The sequence below is a fragment of the Cervus elaphus genome, chromosome 10 (assembly GCF_910594005.1).
Source record: "Cervus elaphus chromosome 10, mCerEla1.1, whole genome shotgun sequence".
NCBI lineage: Eukaryota > Metazoa > Chordata > Mammalia > Artiodactyla > Cervidae > Cervus > Cervus elaphus.
In genome coordinates, this window is record NC_057824.1 from 16,823,424 (window position 1) to 16,843,559 (window position 20,136).

At 53.7% G+C, this 20,136-nt stretch overlaps 1 protein-coding gene across 1 annotated transcript in view; it reads left to right on the top strand.

Annotated features, from left to right (window-relative positions):
- Window positions 1-549: 549 nt before the first annotated feature.
- The window catches only part of PDPK1 (3-phosphoinositide dependent protein kinase 1), a 62,957-nt gene continuing 43,370 nt past the window's right edge, over window positions 550-20,136 (top strand). Inside the window, exon 1 of the mRNA XM_043916005.1 lies at window positions 550-710. Coding sequence (XP_043771940.1) covers window positions 687-710 — 24 coding nt within the window. The 5' untranslated portion in view covers window positions 550-686. The remainder of the gene's footprint in view (window positions 711-20,136) is intronic.

The following is a 20,136-nucleotide window of genomic DNA, read 5'->3' on the forward strand; positions in this document are numbered from 1 at the left end:
CTACAAAAAAGTTTATAAGCAGAGGAGGAAGTCCTGAAGGAGCCCCTGGGACTCTCAGCAGGGATGAGATGCGATGGTTTTCTGCCTTAATAGCTGTGGCTTTAGAGCCTCGTTTTGCTTCCGTGAACACTTCTCAATTTTGCAACTAGTGAAGTTGCTTCTTTCGGTGTTTACTCAGAGCCCCGCTTCCGAGTCCGCGCCGTGCGGCTGGAGCCCAGCCGCCGCGCCTGGGGCGTGACCTTGGCCGCCGCGTCCCTGCCCGGGCGAGCCTCAGTTTCCCGGTCCCGGAGCGAGGATGACAGCTCGCCGGGTACCGCGCGCAGCCCCGCCCCGCGGGCCGCGGATTGGCTCTCGTGGGGTCGCCCTCCCGCTCCGGGGCGGGGCCGGGCCGCTCCCGCCTGCCAGGCCCCAACCCGGAAATGCGGCTCGGGGGCGCCGGCCGGGCTGGCCCGGACCGTGGCGGAGCGACGGCGAGAGAGACCAATGGGCGCAGGCGGCTGCGGCGGCCCGGCGGAAGTCCCGCCCGGCGTCGCGCGGGGGCGGGGCGGCGCCGGGGGCGGCGGGCCGCGGGGCGGGCGCAGGATGAGGGCGGCCATTGCTGGGGCTCCGCCGCGGGGAGGAGGACGCTGAGGAGGCGCCGAGCCGCGCAGCGCTGCGGGGGAGGCGCCCGTGCCGACGCGGGGCCCATGGCCAGGACCACCAGCCAGCTGGTGAGTGCGCGGCTGCTGCCCGGGCGCGCCGGCCCGTCACCCCGCTGAGCGTGGCGGTCTCCCGGGCCCGGCAAGGCGGGGCGGTCCCGGGGGCCCGGCGGCGCCTCCTCACCTGCGGTGAGCGGCCGGGCCGGGGACCGCGGGTGCCGTCGGGGCGTCGCTCGGCCGCCCCGCGAACCCCGGCCTCGGCTGAGGCGGGCGCTGGCCCGGCGCGGGCACTGACAGGCGCGCGCAGGGCGGGGGAGGCCGGGGAGGTGTCACCGGCCCGCCGCGGTGGAAGTGCTTGGAAAGTTTGTTTTCGGCGCGGCGCGGCCTGTAGCCGAGCCTCCGGCGTTACCTTTCGGACTGTCTGCGGAGAAACAGCTCTAGGCCTTCACCTGGGACCGGTCCCTGTGCTTCCGCTCGCCGCCGAAGTGAGATGTGCGAGTTCTTGCCCGGAGCACCTGATGCTCGGGCCCCTCCGAATTCCCGGTTGGGATGAAGTCCGATGCACTCGGGTGCGCTCCTTTCCCGGCCCCGCGGGGCGGCGTGTGGGTGCTTTGCGTGCCTTGGGGCTCTGCTCCGGCACCGGAGTGATGGGATACTTCGGGGAGGCCAGGCTTGAACCGACCGCCGCGGGCTGGTGAGCGTGACCGGGCGGAGAGATTTTAGGGGGAAGGAAACGAAAAAGCGCTTGTTGGGTTAAATGTGTTGGTGAATGTATCGCTAGTGTTTCTATGTTTTCTGTGGGTTGCTTAAAGTACTCCAGTCTATGTTTGCCCTCTCTTAAGTTCGGGAGTTTTGGGAAGACGGTTTAAGGATTTATACCTTGTATGCAATTGTGAAGTGGGTGCTGGATGAAGGTCTAGACTGCTTACAAAATCGGGTTCGAAAGGCGAATCCCTCCAATAGAGGAAGACCCAAGAAATTGACTCAACCCCTTGTTTTTCTTATTTTTTGCAGTAGTGGCTGTTAATATTTTTGATTGGTCATGGACCCTTTAAAAACTCAGGGCTTCTCTGAATTTTGTAATTAACTTCGGGAGGTTCTTGAACCTTCTGCCGGTGGTCCGTGGACTCGAGAATTCTGCTTTGTAGAGATCGGTGATAATCTGAAGTGGGAGAGGAGGAAGACCTGGGCAGGTGAGACAAACGGTGAAAGGCGAGGGGATGTTTTTGGCTTTTGCGACACGTATGGCCGTGCCCTGGGGGGCCTGGAATACGCGCAAAAAACACAAACTAGGATGCTTGGCGGCCCTCAGTGGCGGCTGGGGCTGACAGATTGTGGAAGTTTGTGAGACGAACTTTCACACAGAGATGCTGTGGCAATGCAAGGTGTGCGCTCTGTCGGCCTCCAGGGGAAGAGGAAAAGAGCATATCATGTCATGGTCTTGGTAGTTCCACATGACCGACACTTGACATCTGGAGGTTTCTGTGCAGAAGGCAGCTTTTTTGTACAAAAACGCTGAAATCCAGTGAGAAGAAATGAGTTCCAAAAGTAAGAATGGACGTTCCCATTAGGAAGTGAGAGGAGCTAGGCTTTCGTGTTTTCGTCAGCTAGATTTTCCCCACATGTCTGGAAGAACATGCCGTGTTTCCCATCAGTAATGGCAGAGATGCCCCCAATAGTGGGTTTTTTGTCTGAGGACAGATGGATTTGCTCTGTTCAAGTGAGTTTGAACCTGGATTTTTATGGTGGCACTTTATGAGAAGCCCCTGATCTGATTATTTTCCCCTTTCTTTACATATCTTAAACCAGCGGAGCAGCAGAATGAGTGGGGAGGTCTGGAAACGGTCCAGCCCGGTTTGATACTAAGTGGTCCGGAAGCTGGGGGAACCGGGTGTCCAGCTCTTACTTTAAGGCGGGCCCTTTGCCAGATAGTCGTCCGCGTGCTGCTGGGCTTCCACAGTGTTCCGAGGTCAGCATTGCTCCCGTTTTACAGGTGCGAAAGCTTCGGTTTCCACAGTGTGGAGAGGTTGAGTACCCATCCCATGGAATGCAGTTTGAGCCCACGTCTGACTGATGGCAGAGGCCTGGGTGCCACCCTGCCTGCCCTCCTGGGAGTGGTGCCCTGAGGGAGGGTCGCAGCCTGCTGCCTGCGGAAGTCCTCAGTGCCCCTGCCTAGGGCATCTTTCTGGGGGCCGTGCGTGTCCTCAGACTGCCACGCACGAGGCGGGAGGGACGTCCTCTCATAGACCAACAGAACACTTAGTTATTTCTCAGGACAGATGGCTGAACTCTGTGACCCCTGGAGCCCGTTTCAGCCTCATGCTGTCAGAAAGCCGCTGTTTGGAAAGAGGCTCTGGTCCCTCCTTATTTGAGGGCTGGTTTTCTGAATGGTGAGCTTGGGAATCCTCCCTTGGTGAGAAACTGCAGTGATGTTGTTAAAGGTGAAACTGCCTGCTGGGGAGAGTGGTCCCCTGCACACGTCAGGGTGGCTTTTGCAGGGTGGCTGTGTGCGTGGGAGGGCGGTGGGGAAGGCTGACAGCTTGGGAAGAAGTGGGCTCCGATTCTCACACGCCCTTGTGCATAGCTTCTCCTCGTGTGGCGTGTGCAGAGCGGTGCACTCCCACCCCGCAGCGCTTACCGAGTCGAGTCCAGAGTTGGCAGGTGGGGGCCCCGTACTCACGTACTCATGAAGGGTGGACATGTAGGTTTGCCCTCCTCCTCTGACGTGTGTTTGATAAGGACTGCAGCGGCAGCTTGGAGCAGTACGGGCACTGAAGAGAGGCCTTGGGCTGCTCCTCAAGGCAGGATCCGGCCTCTGGGCTACCTGTAGCAGTGGTGTGGGGAGGAGGAAGAGGCAGCTCTTGGATGGGCCCTCTTTTCAGCCTGTGCTCTCCCCCACTGACCCAACTAATGGTGGGTTTGGGTGCATGGAGGGCAAGTGTGTTACAAATTGGGAACTGGTGCAGAAGGGAGGGGGCGAACAAGGTCGGTGCCTTCCCGGTGGTGGTGTGAGGCGAGCCTCCACGGGCCCTACACTTTGCCCCTTCTTGAGGAGGAGCTTCTGTGGATGTGGACTTTGATGGGGTCCCACGTGATGCTTCACTTCTGTGACTACAGAGTGAGGAGCCACTGCTGAGGAGCGCTTGATGCAGAAATGACTCCCTCAGCAGGTGTGGGGGTTGGGGCCGGCGTGTGCGTGCCCTTGTGATGACAGCTGGCCGTAGGGTGCGGAGCACAGTTGTTTTGATGGCAGGTTCAAAGGGCAGATCACCAGGGAGGAAGTGCTGGTGTGGAAACTGTAGATTGGGACATGTATCGTTAAGGCCTTTTCAGTAATGCATTCTTCTCTAACTGCGTTGCATTCTTGTTCCCTGTGATACCAGACCCTTTAGAAAATTGTTTGAATATTGAGAAGCAGTTGTGTATCCAGTCTATATACCTGTCGACAGGCAGGGTGCATTTTTCTCAAGAGCAGTGGGGAACGTCTTCTGGTGACGATGGCTTAAAAAGAGAGAGGTCTGTTGGGTTCATGATGGTTTGTGGGGTCTGTTTTCTGTGCTTGGCGCTGGTTGTGTTTATACAGTTGCACAAAGTCTGGTCCTATTCTCTTGGTCTAGGAAACTTTAATAATTTAAACTGACATTTTTACTCCAAGAAATCCCAAGTTGTTTTGAATGTGTTGAGAGAGAGTTCACTGTAAAGGATTTACAATTGTGGGCTTCAGATCCCTTACCAGAGCAGCTGGTTCAGGTGTCTGTCTACATAGTTGGATTACACGTGGCCTCCCAGAAGCGAGGACTGACCGCACTGCAAGCTCTGTGTGTGAAGAGGTGGCGCAGACCTGACCTTTGCAGCCGGTTCCTGGGGGCACAGCCATGTGGAGTGTGGCCGAGGGCCTGATGAAGGGGGCGCAGAGCTCCTGGCGGCCCAGTGACCTCCTCTGTCCTGCAGATGGGCTTGTGTGCCCACTGTGCCAGCCACTTGCCGCCTTCAGAATATTTAAAGGTGTGGTTTGAAGGTATGTCTGGAGGTCCGTGTCTTCTGCCTGTTTGTGGAGCTGGTGGCAGGTCTGCCCACGCTGAGAGGGCTGATGAGAGGCTGTGTGTGTGTGTGTATCTCTCGGCAGTATTTCAGTCAGAATTCATCCGGCTAAAAGCTTATTTAACAATGAATTCATTGTTGAAGTCTCATTCTTCAACCTGTTCTTTTTTGGAATTAATTTTAGCGCAGCAGGAGTTGTATCTCAAAGTGACAGCCGAATATTGGATGCTGTCAAGAAAGGTGGGTAAGATTCGCCCGGAGGCTTGGAGCCTCATTGAGGTTCTCCTTAAGTGCCATGGAAAGCTGTGGGGAGAGGGCTTGGAGTTAACTTTTCTGTCCCCCCCACCCGCCGGATGCTGAGAGGCTGGGAGGGCCAGGCTGCAGGGGACCCGGAAAACTACCATGTGCAGGGGGAGACCTTGTCTGAGCGCCTGTGCCTGAGCGCGGAGGTCACGCCGGTGGACGCCCTCCTGCGGTGCTGTGCTGCCACGCCGCGTTCTCGTCCTGTTCTCTCGCCTGGTGGTGCTGGAAACGCGGACACACTCTCTCCTTCGTTTTCCCTTTCCTGGTGAGGAGGTGCGGGGCTGCTGGGGTGGTCCCCGAATTCTGATGCTCCTGTGCCTTCCCTCGCCTCTCCCGGCTCATCACTTAGCTCTCCTCCATGCCGGTCCCTCAGACGCCCCCGCTGTGTGGCTCTCTCTCTGGCCTGCCCAGCCCAGGACAGGTTCAGGATCTCCGACCGCCAGGCTCTTGTCTCCAGGCCCTTCCTCTTGGCCTGAAGAGACCCCCTCAGGAGAAACACCCCCTCCCCGCCCCGGCTCTGAAGCCTTTTCTAGCCAGTCAGCTTCCTTGTGCCCCTTCCTGCCCTCCGTCTGCATCAGCTTTGACTACCTGTGCAGTGTTCTGGTTCTCTGGAACGGGTGTGTATAGCCCTTGTTAAACGTGTCTCCCTGAACTTGGAGTCTCTAGATGGTTTCTGTTACTCTTTCTCACACTTTTCTCTTCATGGTTTTCATCCCTGTCATGGTTGTCACAAGCCTGTCTGTCTGACCTTTGCTGTTTATTGACAAAGACATCTCTGAATCCTGCATGTATGTTCTGACTCCCTGTGTTCAGAGCTGAGTGTGTTTGAGGGGCGGAGGGTCTCACCGTAGGCTGTTTGTTGCTTAACATGAAAGCTTTCCAAACTAGAAGTCAGATGGTTAGAAGCATAGTCCCACGTTCCATTTCTTCATTGTTTAAGGTAATGTAATTCAGAAAGGGAATATATTTATGTATTATACTTCGTTCTTTATACATACTGTACCACCTACCTGAGCCTTGGAAAGGTTGTATTTCAAAGCCATTGGTTCTGTTTTATCCCACAGCCCCGCCTGAGAAGTTTTCTGATCAAATGTTGGGTGAAATCTGGGTGAGTGAGGAGTCAGGGTCAAGCGTGCAGTGCTCTGGGCTGAGGCTCGCCACATTGGCACTGCTGCCCTGCTCTGGACCACTGTCCTCACGGTCAGACCCTGAGTGTCTAGCCTGGAGAAGTGCCAGCGTTGGCGAGGTGGGCCCTGACTGCAGGTCAGGGTGTCCCTAGCGGATTCTGGGACCAGACGCCAAACTGCTTTCCCCTTGTGCTGGAAGCAGCCAGCCTGCGCTGCGGTGCCTTTGGCACCTCTCTGCCGCTTCGGGGCAGGTTGGAGGGGGCGTTTCCCAGCCCTGGGCTCTGCTCTGTTCCCAGGGGTGCCCTGGCCCAAGAGGAACACGTGCTCCGTGGGTGCATGCGGCCCTGGGTGTGGGTGGCTCCACCCTCCTGAGACAGCTGTGTGCTGGTGGTCCTGAGGGACGCAGGCACTCCGTGTCCAAGCAGCCCGCTGCCTTGGGGTTTCCTGCTGGGCACCTGTGCGCGGCCGTGCGGTGAGTGAGTGAGTGAGTGAGCCGGCAGCCTGGGAGGAGGGTGGCGGTGGCCTGGCACTTGAGACCCCAGCGTGTGCCTGCTCTCGCTGCGTGCAGAGCGTCTCCTTTGGGAAGTAATGGGAACAGCCTAGTCTCTGGGAAAACTGCCCGGATACTGGCTCTGCTCAGGCACGTTCTCAGGAAGGTCTGATCCTTAGTGGCTGGGGCCGGGGGAAGCAGGTAAGTTACAAGCTCAGCAGCTGGATCATTGCTGTTTCCAGGGTCTTGTCATTAGTGACCTTGAGCCCTTAGCTGTTCCGTTTTCCTCTCAGAGTGGCCTGTGACTTAACCTGGACTGGAGGCTGTTCCTTCATTGCAGGGTCTCAGGCGCTCAGCCTGCGTTGCCTTCTTTTCCCATGTTAACCCATTTTTTCTCCTTGCAGCTTGGCATTTTTCTTTCAGGGTTTTTTCAGAATTACAGTCTACTGATTGTATGTACATAGCTGGTTATTATCAGATGTACAGTTTTAAAAATTGAATCTAAGTATAGATTTTATTTGTGAACCTATTTATTCTCATTCCTAAAAAAACAGAACTCATGTCATCTAAATGCGTTTTTCTTTTTTTCTTTTTTTTTTTTAATAAGATCTTAGAAAACTCTCGCCTGGAAGTGGCTGGCCCTGAGCTTTATGTCTCTGGGGTGGAAGTGGGTGGGGAGGGCTGGTCGTGGGTTAGAAGAGGTGTCAACAGAACAGGTCTCCGTGCTCATGCCCTGAAGGAATCCTCGGGGAAGAGGCCGCGTCTGCAGCTCATTGGGTGGGGGGCAGCTCACCGCTCTCTGAGCCCCACCAGCCATGGCCCTGCTTCAGGGAAGGAGGGAAGTGGCCAGCAGCACCACCATTGCAGGTGGTGCCCAAGGGGAGGGCAGTGCCCTGCCAGGAGGGGGTGGCCGGCCCTTGTGGGGCTGCTGCCGTGAGAAACCCAGAAGAACCGGGCCCCAGGGTGCACGGGGTGTGCTGAGCCGGGGCCGGTCCTGCCCGGCAGATGTCGGACAGGCGCGAGGGCTGGCTGAGGGCGGAGCCGTCCGAGGAGGGGGCGCCCCTTTGTTGCCGGGAAGACAGGTGGGCTGTGCCTGCTGTGCGTCCAGTCCTGGATGTCTTTCCGACAGTGCATGCTGAAGAAGGTGGTGGTATTTGGAAATTTATACTGCGCTTATTCAGAGTCAGGGTTTTTCCCTTCCTGTCAAGTGTATTATTTTCTTTGAGTAGCCATATATTTCTCAAATTAGTGTTCAGCATTGACTCTGAGTCAAGTTTTTTTTGGCTACACCCTGCAGCATACAGGATTTTAGTTCCCCAAACAGGGATCATACCTGCGCCCCCTGCAGTGGAAACGCAGAGTCCCCACTATTGGACCACCAGGGAAGTCCCCTGAATCAAGTTTTTAATGACACAGATGTTTTCAGATCCTTTCAGTTTGCTTGACCAACCTACACAGCATATTAAAAAGCAGAAACATTACTTTGTCAACAAAGGTCCGTCTAGTCAAAACTATGGTTTTTCCAGTAGTCATATATAGATGTGAGAGTTGGACTATAAAGAAAGCTGAGTGCCGAAGAATTGATGATTTTGAACTGTGGTGTTCGAGAAGACTCTTGAGAGTCCCTTGGACTGCAAGGAGATCCAACCAGTCCATCCTTAAAGAAATCAGTCCGAATATTTATTGGAAGGACTGATGTTGACGCTGAAACTCCAATAGTTTGGGCACCTGATGCGAAGAGCTGACTCATTTGAAAAGACCCTGATGCTGGGAAAGATTGAGGGCAGGAGGAGAAGGGGACGACAGAGGATGAGATGGTTGGATGGCGTCACCGACTCAATGGACATGAGTTTGAGTAAACTCCAGGAGTTGGTGATGGACAGGGAGGCCTGGCGTGCTGCGGTCTATGGGGCTGCAAAGAGTCAGACACAACTGAGCAATTGAACTGAACTGATCAAAATAACCTTCAAAACAAACTTACTTTTAAAATAAACTTGATTTTTGGAATAAGTTTAGGTGTATAGAAAAGTTGCAAACACAATGTGGAGTTCCTGTAATACCCATCATCCCACTTTCCCGGATGTTAGCATGTACACAGCCCGGCCACATCTGTCAAAACTGAGCTCTAACCCTGCCAACACACTGTGACTATGCGGCAGACCTGCTGGGCTTTCCTCAGTTTCCCCCACCGTCCTCTTTCTGTCCCAGGACCCCACCCAGGGTACCACATTGCGTCTGGCTGTCACGTCTCCAGGGTCCTCTCTGCTCTATGATGGCCTCTCAGTCTTGTCTTATTTGTCATGCACCTGATGCTTTTGAAGAGGACCGCTCAGGTATTTCATGGACTGTCTTGCAATTTGAATTTGTGTGATATCTTTTGGTGATGAAACTGGGGTTCTGAGCTAAGGAAGAATTCCAAGGACGTCAGGTACGCCTGGTATGACCTGTCACGTGTCACTGGCAAGGTGATAAGTGGTTCTGAGTGATTGGAGTCAGGCCTGTGGCCCTGCTCTGCTCTGCGGTCCTTGCTGATGGTGTGTCCCAGGATGACCACAGTATTTCACTTGGGGAGGGACATTCCTGCTCACCCAGTCAGATCTTCTGGTTTCCAGATGAAGACAGTTGGGACTTGGAGGGCTTCTGACATGTATCGGGTTAGGACTGGCAGGGGGTCCGGGTGCTTTGCCTGCTCTGGCCTCTTTCTGTGGGCTGGGCACTCCCAGGACTCTGCCAGGACAGAGCTGTTTCCGGGTGCTGAGTGAACCCAAACCCACTGACAGAAACGGTTCCTCCTGGGGGAGGCCCGTGTCCTGCGGGAGTGTCTGAAGGTTGCCGTGTGTGATCTAATTAGTGCTCTGGTCCTGTGTGCTCAGTCTCTCTGTGCCTTCTTTGCAGATAAGAAGCTAGTCCTGTATTACCTGGGCTTCATGAAAGTAGGTGGTCAGCTGCGATATGTTCTTCTTTGGCTCTTTTCTTGCCCATGAAGCTAGAGTGTTATTATTGTCTGAAGATCTTGAGTCAAGATTGACTTGTGGGCTGTTAACTCTGAGACTCTTAGATTGAACCAAGAACAGAGCTTGGAGTTTCTTCAGCAGATCTCTGAAGATAGGTATTTTCAGGAAAATCATGAGTTGGTTTTGTTTTCTCACCCATCTATGGATTTCCCCTCCAACCTCTTCTCTACATGACCACAGCGAAAACAAGACTGTTACAAAGGTAAGAATTGGTAGAAGGAATGATGAGGAAAGCACTTTGAAGAAAATGAGGGAGCCGGCTCCTGGCCGCCCGCAGGGAGGCCTGAGGGTATTGCAGGCCGTCCCCAGGACTCCGGGGGGCTGGACGCTGTCTAGGTGTTGGAAGTGGGCTAAGAGAAGGTGGGACAGAGACTGGCCGGCTTGCCTGCCCTTCCTTCCTTCCTCCTCCTGTCTTTGTTTCTGGTAACTGAACTCTCAGTTGGTGATCAGTGGAGGTGTGGATGAATGTCATGCTAGACAGAGTCGGTCTTTCTCTGCATGCTGATGCTGTGAAGCTTTGCTGTGGGAGTTGGCTGTTCACAGTGGGACAAAGTCTCTCTGTCTCAGTTGGTCATTATTGTTCCCAATAAGACGCTCTTTATTCAGAATTTGTAGATAAAGGCCCTGGAAAGGAAAGCAACTGTTAGAGGAGCCTTTTCAGGTATCAGGAGAGGCAGTCTCAGTTAGAAACAAGCTGAGTGAGTTGACACTGCTGGAAGGGCGTTCCTGCCGGATGATGTTTATATATATGGCCAGTGGCATTCTGGGGGTTGGTTGGGTTTTATTTTCTATTTCAAAGAGAGAGAAGCTTTAGAGGATTAAAAAACAAGTCTGAACACATTAATCTGGCTTTTTTTTTTTCAACAGGATAATCTGTTAGGGCTCTTAGAACAGTTACCAGTGTCAGTGTGGTTGTCTGTTTATAACGGAGGATAAACAGTACCAGGGCCTTTTGGGGATGTCCCCACAGCCCCTCTGCTGCTCTCAAGGACCCCGCACCTTGCCGAGGGAGGCGCACGAGCCGTGGGCCGGCGTGGACAGTGCAGTCCCCACTGAGGTTGAAGGACACAGGAGAGGGCAGAGCTCGTGGGCCAGGTCAGCCAGGGGAAGGTGGCGGGGCTGCCGGAGCGGTCAGAGGCGTGGGCAGTGCCTAGGGTCCCAGCCCAGCAGAGGGGAAGGGGGCTGAAGGAGGGGGCTTGGGAGGGCTGGGACCCTGGAGGACAGTCTCATCTCACTGACAGTGCCCCTGTGCTCTAGATTTCATTTTAGCGTTTGATCTTTTACTCTTGGAGGCCGAGCGAGGTTTCCTCTAAGGAACTGGGTTGGGAGCTAGAAAGCAGGAAAGAGGAGCCCCAGGCCTGGCTCTTCTGGGCAGGAGGGGAGACAGCTCTGTGCTGCTGGCCTCACCATGTATATCACTTAACTTTCAAGATGCTCTGCTTTGGACCAAGTTAGGTATCACTTAGTTTCCCAAACTAGATTGTGGAAAAACGTTAGCTGAATGGGTTTAATTCCCAAGAGAAGATTCATTTGTAAGTGGTATAAGTGTGACTTGAGTTTAGAAGCTCAGTTTTGCTGCTTAGTTGTCAAGTTTAATATATCATATTATTTTAACAAAACAGAAGGCAAGAGCTTGTTGATATTATTGTTTATTGATTACTAATAGATTTTAGTGAGTAAAGCTTTTATACACATTCTTTCTAGATTTCATTCACGTCATTTGGCTGTGAGACAGAATCTTAAGTACCTGGATGGGCTTCCCTGGTGGCTCAGATGGTAAAGAATCTGCCTGCAATGCAGGAGACCTGAGTTTGATCCCGGGGTTGAGAAGATCCCCTGGAGAAGGGAATGGCTATCCACTCCAGTATTCTTGCCTGGAGAACTTCCTGCGCAGAGGAACCTGGCGGGCTGAAGTCCATGGGGTCACAAAGAGTCGGACACTACTAACACACACACAGTTACCTTTGAAGTGCTGCCGTTTTTCTGATACAGCTCTGGGATGACAGACTTCGAAAAGCAAAAGTAGGATTTCCATGCTGGGCCCCCACGGGTGGTTAATGATTTCTTCCTCACATAAAAGGTATCTAAAAGATACCAACATTCATCCGCACATTAGCAAATGCTTTTATACATCACGTGTCTTTTCTGAATGAATGAACTGATGGACCTGGAAGGAAGTTCAGGCAGTCTGTGGGCCCCATGTGGTATCACCTGTGTCTGTTGACCTCGTGGCCCCTGTGGTTGGTGTGCCATTGACAGGGTCCCTTGGAGGTCCCCACTACCTCGAGTCCCTGCATCTGCTGACCCTCCTTGGGTGGATTCCATCCCTTGCAACTGTCCAGGTTTATAGTTACAGGGAACTGACTGGAAGATCTGTCTTTCCTTCACTCAGAGGTCATCACTGTTTCCTTTCTGTATTTTTGTTTACTTATTTTAGGCAGCTCCGTGTCTTTATCACTGGGTGCAGGCTTTCTCTAGTTGTGGAGAGCAGGCTACTGTCTAGTTGTGGTGCTCAGACTTCTTGTTGCAGTGGCTTCTCTTGTTGTGGAGCCCGGGCCCTAGGTACGGGGGCTTCCGTAGTTGCAGGTGCCGGGCTCTAGAGCACCGGCTTGGCAGTTGTGGCACATGGGCTTAGGTGCCCTGCGGCGTGTGGGATCTCCCCAGACCAGGGATCAAACCGGTGTCTCCTGCATTGCAAGGCGGATTCTTAACCACTGGACCACCAGGGAAGCCCCTCCTTCATGTATTTTTTTAAAAATCAATTGGGACTCTTACTGTATATCTGAGACAGTTTTGTCTCCTATTTTCATTGAGTGTTTTGCATGAACTGCTTGCAGTGGCTGTGTGATGCTCCCCTCTGTCGGTGAACCGTGAGCAGCCATTGTTCTTTTGGTGGACATTTACATAGGCTGTTTCCAGCTGTTTGGAGTAATTTCTTAATAAATGCTTTCATAGTATAAATCTTAGTATGAATTTGTTGCAGCTAAATTCAGTGTGACAGAAGTTGTCAGAAGGACTTGAGCCCAAGGCGAGTTGTGGAGTGGTCACTGACTGCTTCCCGGATGGCCCTGCGTGCTTGTTCCCGGCTCACACTGAGCATCAGCTCCCCCCGTCACCGCCCCCCAGCTGGGCAGGGCCGAGGCAGTGTGCATCTGGCTTCACTGCTGGGCTTGGGACCCAGACGAGGGCCTGGTCTGTGCCTTAGTCTCTCAGTCTGTAAAGAGGGGTGCCCGTGGTCCTCATGCCCAGAAGTTGTTTTGAGAACTGTGATGCCATGTGTGAAATGCTCAGAGGTGTGTGTTATTAAACAGTAAGTGCTTAATAAAAGTTATTAGAAGTAGAGAAGAATGGCAGTTCATTAATTTCCCTTTAAGTAATGTTATTTAAAGTTGTGTTTATAATGGGCGCATATAGAGAATTTGAAACAAACTGGCCCGTGCCTCCACCCTCCTGTAAACACAGCGTTTTGTTGAGCTCTTAGAAGCCCCCTAAGTGGTCCTGCTGATTATAATCTCCCTTCACCTGCCCAGAAGTCACCCGCATCCTGATGCTCACCTTAATCAAGTTCATGGCTTGTAAAGTGTACCTGTATGCAGTTTCAGAGTATGGCAGGGAAGTGGGAAGGGCAAAGAGATCCTGTATTTCAGTGTTTTGTGGTATATACAAAGTTAACGTTGGAGGTGCCCGTTTAGCACAATTCAGGGACAGCGTTTGCTGAGTCTTATGGTCTATTAGACTTTACTGGTGGCTCAGGTGGTAAAGCAGCCTGCCATGCAGGAGACCTGAGTTCAAATCCTGGGTTGGGAAGATCCCCTGGAGAAGGGAATGGCTGCCCACTCCAGTATTCTGGCCTGGAGAATCCATGGACAGAGGAGCCTGGTGGGCTGCAATCCATGGGTTGCTCTGTTAAGCCTGAGGACTGGACTTCATTCAGGCAGCTGGTAGCCATGACCTTGTGTTCCTTCTCCTGCCTCTGGCTGGGTGAGAAGGTCCAAGGGGCTGGAGAAGGGAGGAGGGGGATGGATTAAGTGGCCACCCTTGGAGATCACCCACACGCTTCCCCCTTGGCTCGCTTCCCCCTTGGCTCGTGTCCTGTCTCCACCCTGGACTGCAAGGAGATCAAACCAGCCTATCTTAATGGAAATCAGTCCTGAATATTCATTGGAAGGACTGATGTTGAAGCTGAAACTCCAATACTTTGGCCACCTGATGCGAAGAACTGACTCATTGGAAAAGACCCTGATGCTGGGAAAGATTGAAGGCGGGAGGAGAAGGGGGCGACAGGATGAGACGGTTAGATGGCATCACCGACTTGATGGACATGAGATTGAGTAGACTCCGGGAGTTGGTGATAGACAGGGGGGCCTGGCGTGCTACAGTCCATAGGGTCGCAGAGTTGGACACAACTGAGCGGCTGAACTGAACTGAACTCTCTCTACCCTGCACCATGGAACAGCAGAATGTCTTACTCAGGTGTTCATTGAGATCCAGTCAGCCATCCACCCGGAGTTCCTCGGGGTCGTTCCCTGCTGGTCAGGAGTGGTGGCATTTTGCTGTGTCACGCTGCACACGCTCATTGGTGACCGAGGTGTCCTGTGGGCCAGCTCCCAGTCTGCCTGTTCTTGGAGGCTCCCGTGGGTGGAGTGGGCGGCCGCCAGTGTTCTCGGCGCGCGCAGATGGGCACCCAGGCCCCGCAGTCCAGCCTCAGCAGTGGCCGTGTCTTGTCTGCCCTGTGGACACAAGACATGCCCTTCCCAGAGTGCCTTTGAGCTCCTGTCTGTCGTGGGCACCCAGCAGCCCTCAAGGAGCGGGTTAGTGTTCTTGACCTCTCTTTACAGAGCAGTGAACCGTGGCTCAGAGAGTGGGGCTCAGCCCTGGTTACCCCTGATCTCAGCGAGCTCGCCGGGGGTCCTCGGCTTGGCTCCTTCCCTCTGGCTCCTTGTGGTGGGGTCTGGGCGGGGCTGGGGGGTTGTGGTTGCTGTGTCCGCCTCTGCCAGGTTCTCTGCGCTGGGCCCAGCTTTGTGGGATTTCTTGAGCTGCGAGGAGGTTCTTACCAGAGTGTTCTTTGCCAGTGAGCACTCCTGACTGGAGAGCAGGGTCCCTTTGGGGCCGAGCTGCTTGGCTGGGGGGGGCAGTCCACCGCCACCCTCGTGCAGCACCGGGAGGGAGGTGCCCCTCTCTTCGGCGCGTTGGCTGTGCCTGGCAAGGCCTTCTGGAGTGTCGCCTCACGCGGCACCAGGGAGGCCTGTTGAGTTTGGGATCCTTTCTCTCGCTGACTGAAGCCTTAGACAGCAGGACGGTATCCTGACCATAGAAGGCCTGGCTGTGATCCTGATTCCGGAGCTCAGCCATCCTGTATCATCTTGTCTGCCTCGCAGTTAGAGCTGGGCCTCTTCATTCAGTACATTGTTAATTCAGGTTTACTCACAGAAAAGGGAATAGTATTTGGAAAGGGGATGAGCTTCATTTTGGTCTTGGAGGGTTTATTTTATGATCTGATGACCCTTGGTTGAGAAAACTGTGTGTCTTCTGTGTTCTTTAATCATAAAACTGCTAATAGCATGCTCCGTCTGAGTCGGCTTGAGTGCTTTGTGTAGATTAACTCATTAAATCCTCCTGCAAGCCTGGAAGTTCTGGTTCTCCTTATCCCTGCTATTAGGTGAAGAGTCTGAGCCGCAGAGAGGTGACCTAACACGTTCAAGGTCAGATGGCTAGTGAGGAGCGGAGCTGGGGTCTGGCCTGGCAGAGTGCAGCTTTGAACAGTTTGGAGGTAACTTTTCTTCTTGTACCTGTAACTTGTTTGTCTGAGGTAGTGACTATTAATACGTGAGAGGTTTGGGTGGTTTAGTTAGTCATGGTTAAGCGTCTGGGACAGTTTACTGTTGTGATATCATGGAGTTAGTTTCTTCCTCAGCAGGTCTGTAGGTAGAAATTTGGAACTCCTCGGAGCCAAGACACTTTGAAAGCATCTAGTTGCGATTGCTTCAGTATGGGGTGTGGGGTGTGTAAGCCCCTAGGTTTGAGTCCTTGGCTGCGGTGTGGAGTGACAGGCTCCCCCCTCAGGCTGAAAGACTGACTCTCATCACGCCAACCATGAGTCTAGCTTCAGACTTCCGAGCTTGTTCTTCATGTGAAATTCTTGCTTAATGTGCACTTTATCCTTTCTAAAGAGATAAAGATACAGAGATGAGAAAGAAAGATCCAAAGGGATCCGAGGAACTTCAGGCAACCCCGCTCCCCTGCGTCCCCTCCCCTGCCTCCTGGTGCTGACTCAGGTGCTGTTTGCTTTGCTCGTCTTGGTCCCCGGGGCTCAGGTAGGATTGGACACCTGGTCAGCGCTAAGTGAATATCTGTTAGGATGAACAGATAAGTCACTTTCCATTGTAAAGTTTTTTGTGTTTTTTTTTTTTAATAATTTTATTCGTTTTTGGCTGCGCTGGGTCTTCAGTGCCGCTGGGGCTTTTCTCTGGCTGCGGCGAGCGGGGCCTGCTCTCTTGTTGCGGAGCACGGGCTTCTCACTGCGGTGGGCGCTCTCGTTGCGGAGCGTGGCTCTAGCGCGTGCGCACTTCAGCAGGTGTGGCAAGCGGGTGCTGGAGCGCAGACTCAGTAGTTGTGGCACATGGGCTTAGCTGCTCTGCAGCGTGTGGGAGCTCCCCAGGTCAGGATCGACCCTGTGTCTCCTGCATTGGCCGGCGGATTCTTCACCACTGAGCCGCTAGGGAAGCCCCATTGTAAAGTGTGTTAAACTACGTTTCAAAATGGAGGAGGCGAAACCATGAGTCTCTCGTCCTGACACAACTTCTCTGCACGCTTGCCATGGTGCCTGCAGCTGGTGCGTGGTCGCCCGCTCCGCTTCCTCCTCTGCCCGGCGCAGTCCCGTCCTGCTGCCAGGTAATTAAGGTCTGGGGTATGCTTTAAAAACACATGGCTCTGTATTTTAAAAACCAGCTTCCGTTCACCCGGCGGTTGGTCTCCTAAGGATTAGGGAAGTCGTCGCCTGCAACTTGGGAAGAGGTGCCGTGTCTGGTGTAAGAGACTTGATGGAAGCTGGAAAAGAAACCTGTGGGTCATTGTTTTCCTTTCCTCCAAATTCACTTGCATTTTCATCTATTTGTCAATCAAATAGTTGTCACATTTAGCAGTTCTGAATGTGGGATACTGGGTTTGTTTTTCAGTGTTTGTTTGTTTATTTGACTTGCGGGGTGGGGGGGGCGGGTTTAGTTGCGGCGTGTGGGATCTAGTTCTCTGACCAGAGATGGAACCTGGGCCCCTGTACTGGAAGTGTGGAGGCTCAGCCCCTGGACCACCAGGGAAGTCCCTGGATTCTGGATATTTCGATGCTCATATTTTCCTAAACTCCCTTAGTGGTTGATAGTGTCATTAAATTAAACCTTGATGTGTTTTTGTGGATATGAAAATTAATTCATCTCAAATTAATTTTTCCTTTAGAGTTTCTACCTCTTAAGAGGAGACTGCTGAATTCAGTCCTCAAAGAAATTGAAAATCCTATGTTCTTATATACACATCGCTGTAAAAATAAGTGTACAGAAAACGCCCAGTTTATGGACAATGCTTTTCCAAGTTCGTTTGGAAGTCGGTTTTTTGAGACTTGGGCGTGTCTTCTGTTAGGGATGCTCATGTGCTGTCCTGGGCCTGCCCAGAAACGGTGGGCCCTCGGGTGCCACCTGCTAACTCGGTCACGTGACCCGGTGATGGTGCAGGACGCGGTGTGTGGTGGGCGGTGTGCCCGCGTCTCCAGAGACATCACAGGTGCTGGATGTTGGTGGCACCAGCTCTTCAGGCTAAGTTCAGTTGAGAACAGCCGTCCGTCCTTGTCCGCCGTGGAGCAGAGCCACAGGCTCCACTTAGTGCATTTCCAGAAGCCAAAGAGAGGAGCAGAGGGGTCCCGTCCTGTGTGGGTTAGAGGGTGCTGGTTCCGGGAAGTGGGGGAGCGGGGGTGGGGGTTGCAGCCCCTGGCAGGGGCTCCAGCGTTCGCTCAGTGGGAGGTGCTTCACTCAGGGTGCGCCGTGTGTGTCAGGAAGGCCTGCAGTCACGACTTGTGACGCTGCGCTGTCAGGACCCGGTGGAGAGCTGTGCTCTTGAGGACTTGTGACCAGGGCGGAGGAGGCTGGGGGACAGGGTGCTGGAGCTTTAAATTGCACCTGAGACTTACATTTCATAAGCTGTTGAGTAACCAGATGTATTTGTTTACCATAATTTTGGGTCACCAAGTGGGTGGCGGGCCGATGGGGCTGTGTTGGATGGGAGCGGCTCACCCGAGGCCCTGGGCGCCCTAGGCAGTGCTGTCTCTACCGGGCGCAGGGCCTGTGGGCTGGGAGGAGGTCCTCGTGAGCCTGACCCCCGCCCCGGGCCAGAGCTGGAGAGAGTCCTCCAGACCTCAGTGAGGACTCTCAGAGTTCCTTCTCCGTAGCTTAATTATCACCTCGAAATGTTACAAAATCAACCCTTTAGAGTAACAGTGGTAGTACAGATAAACATTTGGACTTTTCACACTGGGCGAGGGCTTTCTTCGTAGGCTTATTCATTTTACAGTTGATGCTTTTAAAATGCTTTAAAAGGTAACATTGCGATCATCATTTTACTGCCGAATTGAAACTGTTCATTGAAACATACCCATACCAGTGAGTTATGACTTCAGGGAGAGAAAGCAGGAGCCCTGAGCTGTCCCTGTGAACAGCGCTCCGTCAGCGCGGCCCTGAGAGGCAGTCTCGCGCTGAGGCATGTCGCTGGGGCGCTTTGTCTGAGGCAGGAAGGAGGTTGCAAAATTCCACGAAGGAGAAAGGCTGGCAGTGACAGGTCCCTGTGTCACCATGCCCGTGGTGCTGGCGCAGAGCGGGAGCTTCTGGGGCACGTCCACAGCGGCCGTGGTCTGGTGGCCGGCATCTGCTGCCCAGGGCTGATGTGTGACCCCACAGTGGGGTTCGCCCGGCATCAGACTCGGGTGCAGGAGGCGCTTGGACCCTACGGGAAACCCCATCTCAGGCTTCCCCCTTGAGGTTTGAGGTGCCCAGAGGGTGCCAGATGTGGCCAGAGGAGGGGGTTTCAGGGATCCTGAGGTCTTGCCTGGCATCCAGAGGTCCTGTCTGGAGGTGGCCCGTCCCGAGGGTCAAGCGGACAACTGTGAGTCTAGAGCCGCTCTGCCCCCGGGCCTTTGCATTCCCCAGTCCTCTCCCTGAAGTTTCCCCGCCTCCTCAGGTCTTTGTCAGAGGTCACCTTCCCAGTGGGGGTGCCTCTGGCCGTTACATTTGTACCCCTCCTGTCTTCCTTCCCTGCTGTATTTTCTCAGGGATTTATCACCATTTGGGACACTGGGTTTTACCTGGCTTTTGTTTTTTGGGGGTCAGCCTGCCTCCACTAGAACATGGGCCTCCTGAGGGCATGGGCTCAGTTCTTTGCTGTATCTCCAGTGCCTAGGGCAGTGCATGGTGCAGAGTAGGTGCTCAGTGAATGTTTGTTAATGAAGTAGATAAAACTGTTTAAAAAAATATCATTTATTCAACTGCTCCAGGTATTAGTTGTGGATCTTTGTTGCAGCATGCAGGATCTTTAGTTTTGGCATACCGATTCTTAGTTGCAGCATGTGGAATCTAGTTCCCTGACCCGGGATCGATCCCGGGCCCCCTGCATAGGGAGTACTCTGTCTTAGCCACTGGCTCACCAGGGAAGTCCCTGAAACTGTGTGGTCTTGAGGACACTGCATTTACCTTAAGTCCCTGAAGCGCCTGTGAAGTGCTAGTGGTGGCCCTGCTGTTTCTCATAAAGCCTGTGGGGGAGAAAAGCAGGTGTGTGTGTGTGTCTGTGTATTACATCATCTATTATTGCCATTTCAGAATGACTGGGTTTTCTTTCTGACTCATAAAGGCCGCTGAATCTGAATTTTGAGTCTCAAACATTAGAGGAAAGTGAAACTCTACCTGTGTGACGCGTGGTTAGTTACTTTTGCATCTTGCTTTGTGTGTGTGTCTCCCTGCAAGCCGTCACAGCACCCCTGAGCCACTGTCAGCCTCCTGGGACCTGCGTCAGCGCTCCCCCTCCTCCCTGCTCCCTCTAGCTTGCTCCCCCAGCCCCTCACTGCCACCCCCCGGCCCCCCAAATGCTTCCACCTGTGCCCAGCTGCCCGCACATTCTCCTCGATGAGTTCTGGGTGTGAACCCTGGTCTGTCACTCCGTCTCCCTTAGGATGTGGCTTCCTAGAGGTAAGGACCACGTCTGCTTGGGCCTGTGCTAGCAGTGGCCATGTTTGTTGAGTCTTTGGGTTAATAATGTGGTTCATCTACCTCCTTTAAGAAACAGTGATGAGCAGAACGAGTGCGTATATTTTTATGAAATAACAGGTGGTGTTGGAGAAGAGGGTGTCCTCATGGAAGTCACTGAGGCGCGGTCGGCCGGCTGCGATCGCCGTCTCCGAGCTCCGCCATGCTGGCGCGGGCCTGCTGTTCGGGGGTGAGGGCACAGAGGTTCGGGGGCGGTGGCAGGCTTCTGGTGTTTGAGGCCGGGACGGT